Source organism: Juglans regia, chromosome 14 (assembly GCF_001411555.2).
Source record: "Juglans regia cultivar Chandler chromosome 14, Walnut 2.0, whole genome shotgun sequence".
In the NCBI taxonomy this organism is placed as follows: domain Eukaryota; kingdom Viridiplantae; phylum Streptophyta; class Magnoliopsida; order Fagales; family Juglandaceae; genus Juglans; species Juglans regia.
In genome coordinates, this window is record NC_049914.1 from 2,576,668 (window position 1) to 2,587,388 (window position 10,721).

Sequence of the window (10,721 nt, forward strand, 5' to 3'; positions counted from 1 at the left end):
AATATTTATTATATAAATAATGAATAAAAAATTTAAAATAATTTAAAAAGAATAAACTCAAAAAAAAATTTAAAAAAAATATTAAAAATTTTAAAAAATTTTAAAAAATGTGGAATGTGAAATGTGGTGGAGGTTGTGTAGCAAAACTCTTTAATATTTAATTCCAATGGTAGGTGACCTTGCATGGGTATGGCCGTAGAAACTATTATATATATATATATATGCGCGTTAGTCCACAATCTTGACCCGCAAGCTTAGCAGCCAAAATCTTAACCGTTTAGTTAGGGTGGTGGGCCCAATGAGACATGACCTTTCCGCTGTACTTTAGCTCACAGCAAGCTGGGTGACAGCGTCAATGCCATGGACGAGGATTTCCTACTATTTTTTACACAAATACCTTTTATAATTTAAAATTTTAAACAGATCAAATAAATAAAATATATTAATCTTATATTAAGTATAGTGGAAGAATCAATTACATGAGGACACATGGATAGGCTCCTTGTGGAGATGGTTCTAATGCAACGTACGGCTGTGATGCAGGCATAGACAACCACTATGTTTAAAGATACAGGCTACAGCTATCAATATTGGTTGATCGAGCAGCTTGATCGAGTCCAATTTTCAAGTAGTTGTGAACTGTTTATAAAAAGGTAAAGGGAGTGTGAACCGGAAACTAATGAAGGTTTGGGATGAATTATTGGTACCGAATAGAATATAAGTAATTAGTGGATAGGCCACGTTTTATAGGGATCGATGTAATTATTTAATGGAGTACTTTTTTTTTTTTTTTTTTGCCTTACTAAAGAATTGTTTCCGGCCATTGCATAAAAACTCCAAATTAAGAAAATAAGTGGTTGCTTGATTGTGGAGAAATATTCGGGTGCTTATAATATTTGAGAAATTAATGAATGATCGTGTGAAGAATAGATCTGATCATAATAATTTTTAAACTATATAGGAACGTTTTTATAAAATAATTTATAAAAATATGATCATTGAACAAAAAATAAAAATACATTCGTTTTTAAACATGGTTGTATAACTTACTCTTTTAGATATTCATGTCGACTAAGTCAATTTCTTGTAAAATGGTTTTCACTTAAATCTAAATTAAGTGAGTTTTGTCTGCTAAAATATGTACTTTATTCACGTCGTCAATGACATTAATTCCAACTCTATGTTGTGATTTTTTTATGCTTAAAATACGAGAGCAGTACTCCTCCAATTACAGCGTGTATTTATATATATAATTGGAGAAAAGCAAACCCATTTCGTTTAAACCAATTAGCATCGTTAGTATATAATGATACATGCATGGTACAATCAGGACCAAAAAGAATAAGCTGATTTCGTGTATTTATGCGTACTTGCATTAATCATACACAAGGTCATTTGAAATATATTGACGAAATATATATATGCTTTTAAATTTACGTTTGATGTAGTAATTACGTGCCCAAATCCTTGAATTGTACCATTTAGCAGATCCTTGAATTTATACGTACAAAATCCAACGAACTTGAGTTTTATTGGCCACCGGCAGCCACACCGGGCTCATTGTTGGAGGCCTGCATGAGCCGCATGGGTGCACGGGTGCACGTTACATGCACCCGTATGCCACTGTGCATGCGATCCACAGTGGGTTCTTGTGCTACGTGCACATGAATGCCTATCATAGAAGTATGACACACCAGACTCCTTTCAATCGACAATAATATCATTAACGAGATATAACTTTATTTAAAAGATAAATTTTAAATTTTTTAAATTCTATAAATTAAATAATATCATATACATGGCGTGTAGTATAAAAATTTTCAAATAATACAAACTTTTTAAAGAAAAATTCAGAAAAAATGTTCTCTCTTCCTTCTTTTGCAATTTTGATTAATTTTGAGTTTGTTAAATTTGGTATCCAAATTTAGACTCAGCGTCATATTGGTAAGTTACTTGGTATCATTACTTTCAACTAAATATATTTATGTGTGATGTTAAAGATTTGGTAGCACGCGGATGCATCAAAATTGATGGGACAATAATCGATCGGAATCGATCCCTAAGCTAAAATCATCATTGCCATCTTACTCGGAAATTGAAAAAAGGAAAGGAAAAGAGTCATTAATCATTAGTACTATCAAGGGATGTAGACATATTTTATAAACTAAAATCATCATACATAGATATTATTATTAATTTTAAATGAAAAAATAATTTAGAGTCATAATGTAAATTATTATTTAAATTGATTGATAGTATGATTAATACTTAATTTTATAATTTATGATTTAATTAGATAATATTTCTTCACATACACTATATATTTTTTATATTTTATCTTCTTTTAAATTTTTTCTGATTTCTACTTTTTCATTTAAGCCAAGAAACACAGCAGTTTTGCTCTCCCCTCCTATCAAAACGAAGAGTTTTGTTTTTGGCTGGCAAGGGAACCGCACGCTGGAAGGCAGCAGGCTTTTGGTTTCCTCTCAAAACGACGCAACGCAGCAAGGCTACACACGAAGACGCAGCAACGGGCTGAGGGCTTAATCACACGCCGCAGAATGCTGAGTTTTTTTATTTTATTTTTGGATTTTTCGGTAGCAGAAACGGAAGCAACACAGTGGGATTTCTTTTGAACCGGGCAAAATGCAAGACACGCTGGAACCGAAAAAGAAGGAAGACGGGACCCATCTTTTCGGCACTGACGAAAGGCAGCAGGTTTTGGGTTTCATTTTCAAAATGAAAGGAAACTCACGCACACACGTCGCACGGCTAAAAGCAAAAGAAAAAAAGGAAGCAGCTTTAGGTGCTGTGGAGCAAGACACGGACAAAAGGAAGAATTGAGATATGAAAAGAAGACCCAGCAGCTTTCCGTTTGTTTAGAGATTTTTGAGCTCAGGCCATGCGAAGAAAAAAACAAATAGAACAGTTTACCGGTTTGCAAAGATGCGAATTGAATAGAGACAAAGAGAGTTTCGGTGGGAGCCAAAAGAAAATGAAAAGAAAGAAGAATGCACTTGGTCCCTTCAACCCCACTATGAGGTTGCAAAATATAAAACGGCTTTAAGGAATGAGTGGGGGACATGGGTGATGGGACCCAGCTTACACATGCAAAAATTGTGGTCTTTGACTATTTATAAGATTGCTTGCACGACTGATCTAATTAGGACCACTCAAAATGGAATTGGCTAGGTACAAACAGAGGCGTATCGAATTACGTATTAACACTTACATAATTTTTTTATTATAAAAATAAATAAATAAATACCTTACATTTAATATTAGTGTACAGTTTGACGTGCGAAATCACTTAAAAAAAGATTTTTTCGATCAAAATACATAAAAATATCAGAATATATAAAACATAAAACAGTGTATACACCCACCAAACACTCTCTCCCTCCAATAAAAGACCACCTTATCTCTACTTGATCAACACCATATATCCCTTCAAATCTCAAAACAAGGAGTTATTATTAATGTCCTGGCAGAAAAAACCCATATAGCTATACTACCCGGTCCAGGGATGGGTCACCTCATCCCACTAATCGAGTTTGCCAAGGCGCTACTTGCTCTTCACCATGGCTTCGGTGTCACGTGCATCGTTCCCACGATTGGGTATCCATCAGAAGCCATGAAAGCCGTTCTCGAAGGCCTCCCCACCAACATAGACCATGTCTTTCTTCCTCCAGTGAGCCCCAAGGACCTCGAGGAAGCACACCCTGGGATCCAGATTTCCCTTACCATTACTCTCTCTCTACCATCCCTTCGTGTTGTGTTGAAGTCATTACTCGAGACGACTCGGCTGGTTGCTCTCGTCTTTGACCCTTTCGCAAGCGAAGTCCTAGAAGTTGCCAAGGAATTACAACTGTCACCGTACTTTTTCATCCCCACAAATGCCATGGTTTTGTCGCTCCTCTTGCATCTTCCAACACTGGACGAGACAATTCCATGCGAGTACAGAGACCTACCAGAACCATTGAAACTCCCGGGGTGCATTCCAATTCACGGTAAAGATCTAATAAACCCAGTTCAAGATCGAAAAAGTGAATGGTACAAACTTTTTCTTCGCAATGCAAAACGTTTCCCATTAGTCGAGGGGATCATGGTTAACACGTTCATCGACTTGGAAGGACGAGTTATAAAAACTTTAGGTTGTGTTTGGATGTTGAAGTGAGTTGAATTGAGTTGAGTTGAGATAATAAAATATTATTAGAATATTATTTATTATTATTATTATTATTTTAAAATTTAAAAAAATTATAATAATGAATTGAAATGAGTTGAGAGTAATTATAGTTCCAAACAAAGCTAGAAGAGGACGAAGCTGGATATCCCCCAATTTATCCGGTTGGACCAATCATTCAAAGTGGCTCAGGTACCGATGATGAAGATGACAGGTCAGGGTGTTTAAGATGGTTGGACAATCAGCCAGGTGGTTCTGTCCTATTTGTCTGTTTTGGGAGTGGTGGGACCCTCTCGTCTGATCAAATAAACGAGCTAGCCTTAGGATTGGAATCGAGTGGGCAAAAATTCTTATGGGTGGTACGAAGCCCAAACAATGAATCTGCTAACGCCGCATACCTTAAAAATCAGAGCCATGATGATCCTCTTGCTTTCTTACCACAAGGGTTTCTGGCAAGGACCAAAGGTCAAGGTCTAGTTGTGCCCTCTTGGGCGCCGCAGGCCCAGATCCTAAGCCACGCCTCCACAGGTGGGTTCCTGACCCACTGCGGTTGGAATTCAACCCTGGAGAGCATCATGATCAATGGCACACTATTGATTGCTTGGCCGCTTTATGCAGAGCAAAGAATGAATGCAACATTCTTAGCTGAGGATCTAAAAGTGGCATTAAGACCAAAAGCTGACGAGAAGGGCCTTGTGGGTAGAGAAGAAATTGCGAAAGTCGTGCAGGGTCTAATGGATGGAGAAGAGGGGAAGAGTGTTCTCAAGCGTATGAAAGAGCTAAGGATTGCTGGTGAAAAAGCAAAAAGTGCAGATGGTTCTTCCACAAGGGCACTCTCCAAATTAGCATCGAAACTTGCTAATCTGAGTAAAGCGGCCATGCAATTAATGGTACCCATTCGACGATACTCTTCAAGGTCGAGTTCCAGCCGCAGTGTGTTAAAGAACCCACTCATTGATATTATTTCTAGTTTTGAAGAAAGAGTAGGAATAACAAATAGAGTTTTGATATTCATCATTCCCACAAACTACACACCATAATTTTTTATTTTATTTTATTTTCAATTTATTTTTACTTTATTCTTTTTAAATTAATTGAGTTCTTTTGCACTTCATCCATACACCACACATTTAGTAAGGAAAAAAAAATTATGCTTAGTGTGTGATGTGAAAATGATGAGTAAAATTTTTCTAACAAATATACCTAAACATATTATTAAAAAAATCAAAAGAATGATTTAGGTCCCATTTGGTTTTAAAGACTATCTCATCTCAACATCTAAATACCATTCAAACTCAAATACCAATATTTTTTAATTTTAAATTTTTTAAATTTTCATCTAATCATTATTTAATCATTATAAACTTTATAAACTTTCTAAATAAAATACAAAAAACAATTTAACTTTTTTTAAATTTCAAAATAAAAATTATATTAGAAAATTATATTTTATGTGCATGTTTGAAATTGCTGTGAAAAATATAACTTATAGTTTTAAGGCTTATAGTGATAACTTAAGTAATAAGTTCTATAATTAAAAAGTTATTTATTGTTTGGTGACCATATACTTAAAACACTTTCAATCATATTACATTTGTTTGGAAATAAATTTAAAAAATACTTTTTGAGGTAAAATGACGATTGTTTGAATTTTTAAAGACTCTGATCATATCCATGAAAGTTTGAAAATCTTAATTATCTAAAAATTGTATAGGTATTTTTGTCCATTGACAGTCTTTTTAAAATTTAAATTATGTTTCGCATTATCAAGAAAAATACTTTTGATAATGTTTCGCATTATCAAAATGAAACTTTTTCTCAAACGTACTTTTTAACTTATTTGAGATTAAAAGTACTTTGATATATGACACCAAAACAACTTAATTTTTCTATTAAAAAACTTTTAAACCTATTTAAATACTTTTTAATACTTTAACACAATACCGAACAACTCTCTTTTAATAATATTCAACTTTTTTGTCTTTTAAAGTCTTAAGAAAATTTTAGATCAAATCATTTTACTTGACAAAATATCTTATTACTGTCCCACATATTTCTCATCGCGTCAACGTGTAAGAACTTCGAAGTCATTTCCGCTTTTGAGAGAGAGAGACTAGAGGGTACCATCCATATTCTCTATCTAAACTTGTAAGGTATTTTTCTTTGTACTTTCTCTTCCAGGAAGCCTGTTCATTCGTCAAAAGTTCATATTTTTCTCGTTTTTCAATTAGATTGGTATGAAATTAGGGGGTTCTTTTGGCTTGTTGGGAAAATTTTAATTTCTATGTTCGGAATTATAAGATGTTTGCTACTAGGTAACAAATTGATGATCATATCTGCATAAATTTGTAAAGAAACTTACGGAATTTCCGTAACCCCCATCTCCATGAGTCATAAGCACTTGTTTGAAATTTCATATCTCAGTACAATATTAGAGTTTAGACCCACTTATTGATATTTTCCTAGAGATAAAGGGTAAAGAGTATGCATGTAATCGTGGCAACCTTGTTGTTTAAAAATTAAAGAAACTTCCTTTTTTTCTCTCGTGGAATTGGCCGGCGTCTTTCAGGTTCATAGGTAATTAGGAGGTTATTTTTCGGAGAGTAATTCTACATACAACCGTAAAGTGTGCAACTACCGCGTAATCGTTTTGAAAATGAGTGAGGTCTACTATTACAAAATTAATTTTTTTCATGTAGGTCCCATATTTTATTTATTTTTTTCAAAACGATTACGCGGTAGTTACACAATTCACGATTGTAAATATATTTTCTCTTTTTTAAGAGGCTATTTTTGGCTGGGAGGGGGTGGTTCAGACATTAAAGAATGTGTAACAGTTTGGTTGTAGTAAGCTTGTAGTTTTGACGGTATATAACTCCTTTTTTTATTTTTTTGCACTGGAATTGGGTTTTTACTCTCTCTCTCCAGCATTTTCCTTTTGTATATAGATGGGATCTTTCCTTTTAATGGTTAATAATGCCTTTAGTGGATTTGGTTGGTCTGCTACCGTCTGTTATTTAGTTTCAGTGATCTTCTTCCTTGTGAATTGTTATGATTACTTGAAATTCTTCAAGTTTATTGGGGACTTTTCTTTGTCAATCATTACTGCCAGGAGCGGATCTTCACCTTCTAGATGGGTGTTCCTCAAGTTACTTGAGTTGGGCCTTTTGCGCTTATCCAATAAATATTTATTACTCATAAAAAAAAAAATTAAGGGGAGATTTTTTTTTTGTGTAACATGCCTAGTGTGCTATTTTGTTTTTGTATGTATGTGCATTATTTATGTCATGGTTGTTCGGCTATATATTTTTTTTATGTGATTTTACTACCAACTAGCGTCCTGATCATGTCTTTTATTTGGAAAATTTATTGTTATAAAAACTCATTTCAAATTTTGCATTGGCCTTCAGAGTTCTGTGGAGAGTTCGATTATGGATTATCCCTTTTTTGAATATGCAGAAGTTTTGAAGGCTTCAATCATGTTTGGGCGTACGTGGGCCGAAGAAGAGTGACAACACCAAGTACTATGAAATTCTGTGTTTTAAAAAAAGTACAAGTCAAGATGAATTGAAGAAGGCATGTGAAAAAGCTTCAATCAACAATCATCCGGACTAAGCATAGCCCAAATACACGGGACATAGACACGAGCAATACCTAATCATGAGTGATTAGGGATAATAAGGAAATCTTGGATATTCAAACTAATGAAGTCTAATTCAATCAACCAATGAAATAAAATATTAAAAAGAAAAATCTAAGCTACTCTAAGCTCGTCCATCTGCTCACAATCTTCAAAACTTCTATTATTCCTCTCCCTCCAAAGACATTATTATAGGCAAATGGGAACCATATTCAATATGGCTGATATTTGTGAGTCGCCATGCAAGCCCTTCCAACTTGCTAGAAAATCAACTACCTTTATTAGCATCATCCAAGTTACCCTTATCTTGACAAAGAATTCATTCGATAAGGTCATGGCAACCTCAATGTGGAGGAGTAAATGATTCACAGTGTTGGTATTTTTTAATAAATTGAGTTTTTATAACGTTTCTTTTAGTGCTATTACGGTGGCATTTGATATTGAGAAGGGTCTTTAAAGTGATTTTATTCCGTTAATAGTTTTAATGGTTGAAGCGTTACTGTACGTTATGAGGTTTATTGCTTGAACGTTATTCAGCTCACATTTATTCTCTTGATTGCCAGTAACATTTTTTAATAGGCTTGTTATAAAGTAGCCGTTTGGTATCTTTATTATAGTTGTTGGTGGGCTGCTTGTGTTTTAATTCTTTTTTATTATTTTTGTCAGAGATTTGGATTCAAAACCCACCTCAACTCATCTCATCTCATCATTACAACTTTCTCAAATTCTCATACTTTTTATAATAAATAATTCAACTTTTTCAAATCTCAAAACAACTTTTCTAAATTCCTACACCAAATATAATAAATAATTCAATTTTTATTCTACTATTCATAAACCATCTTAACCCATCTCATCTCATCTCTAAATTCAAACATCTTCTAGTCTTTTTACCTCCTGGGACGTTTATTGTTTAGTGGGCACGGACATGTGAACATGAAGAGAAAGTGAGATAAGAAAAACAAAATTTAGTGAGTATATATTTTTTGAGAGTATTTCCAGATAAAATAAAGGTATTCTTTTGGTAGAGTTTTGAACTCAGCCACATGTATAGAGTTGGTTCAGGCTATACGACGATCAGTTGGGCTGTTGTATCTTAGATGAGTCAAGTCAAGAGGAGTTTGTTACACCAGTTAATTTTGAGACTTTATACACTGTAGATAGCTTGAATCTCCTTAAAGAGAACGATATTTTCGTACTTCAGTCTAAACTGACTTCGTCTTAATTTTAATTTCATTGTAATTTTTATTATATTATTGTGTATTTTATCAACACACAATCTCCCCACCCATTTTGCACGTGCAACCAATGTTTTGAATACCGTACCGGATGGCGTACGGGTCAAGACACTGGAACGAAATATTTCGGTACCGGTACCGTTTCGTGTACCGTTTCAGGATAGTCGATATATGAATAAATTATATATATAAATATATATAATAATTATATTTTAAAATAATAGTTTATATATGAATAAATTATATATAAATACATACATACATATAAATTATAAATAGTCTAGTCTAAATTGGGGGTCAAAAAATGAACTTGTAGTTTGAAAAAATGAAAAAAAAAATACAGGCCGAAATATTGACCGGTACCGGCCGAAATATAGGTCGGTACAGGCTGAAATTTAGGCCGAAATGGCCGGTACCATCCGGTACGGCCGGTATTTTGGCCGGTATGGAACATATATAGTACCTGTACCGGCCGGACGGCTGAAACGAAAAATTTCGACCGTACCGACCGGTACGGTACGAAATTAAAAACATTGCGTGCAACACCACTCCACTATGATGATCCGAGGTATCTGTAGGTTGTTTAACGTGAGGATCTTTCCCAAGTAAACTGTCCATATAAAGACACTATGATGATCCGAGGTATCTGTAGGTTGTTTAACGTGAGGATCTTTCCCAAGTAAACTGTCCATATAAAGAAAGTTGCTTTCAAATGTGTCATAGATACTCTTCCGCGGGAATGATCAAATGGTATTGTTTGTGATAAGTACACCATTTATTTTTAATAAGTCATGATAAGTACAGCATTGATAAGAAATATATCTCTATCTCTAGGATTTTTTAATCTTTTTTAATTCAGATCCAGGAAATCATTTTTTTCAAGTAACCCGAGAATGTATACTAGAGTTCACACCTTCTGAAGAAAAACCTTACTGAAGTGGTTAAGCCAACCTGAGGATTTGGTCATTTCGGCCACGTCTCCCGGTTGGTGTGCGTGACAAACATGCCCCTTATTTAGATTTCGGTTGATGAATCGTAGTTATATGTTATACTTAACTGGCATGATCTAAGGGATTTTCACTCACGTATTGTTTGAGGTTGTAATGTGGCATTTGCATAATATTATCAAGGAAAAAGGGTTTATGTGGTTACATGGAAGAATAATTATGCTAATCATAATAGATTGTACCTTTTGATGGCATGCATTACTTGGTGTAATGTTATTTTTCCTAAAGTTTTAAATTTTCAAATTTTTCATATAATCATTAGTTAGTCATTATAACTTTTCCAAATTTCTAAATAAAATATAAAAAAGAATTCAACTTTATTTAAATTTTAAAATAAAAATTATATTAAAAAATTATATTCTAAGTACATGTTAGGGCTTATAGTGGATAACTTAAGTAATAAGTTTTACAATTAAAAAGTTATATCTTATTTGGTAACCATATGCATAAAACACTTTCAATCATGTTACATTTGTTTGAAACAAATTTAAAAAGTAATTTTGAAGTAAAAATGACAATTATTTAATTTTTAAAGACTATGACCATTTCAATGAAAGTTTGAAAGTTGTAATTATCTGAAAGTTGTATAGGTATTTTCGTCCATGGATAGTCTTTTTAAAATTCGAATTATATTCTGTATTATTTGAAAA

The 10,721-nt window shown here is 33.6% G+C and overlaps 1 protein-coding gene across 1 annotated transcript; it reads left to right on the forward strand.

Moving 5' to 3' along the window:
* The first annotated feature begins 3,385 nt into the window (after positions 1-3,385).
* On the forward strand, positions 3,386-4,220 carry LOC109015436 (hydroquinone glucosyltransferase-like). Its single transcript, XM_035685042.1, has one exon. It carries the CDS (start codon positions 3,527-3,529, stop codon positions 4,175-4,177), a length of 651 nt encoding a protein of 216 aa, XP_035540935.1. The 5' UTR covers positions 3,386-3,526; the 3' UTR covers positions 4,178-4,220.
* The last annotated feature ends 6,501 nt before the right edge of the window (positions 4,221-10,721 follow it).

What these genes read in the sequence shown, in the direction of transcription:
- LOC109015436 (XM_035685042.1), top strand. Translation starts at nt 3,527, where the DNA reads ATGGGTCACCTCATCCCACTAATCGAGTTTGCCAAGGCGCTACTTGCT.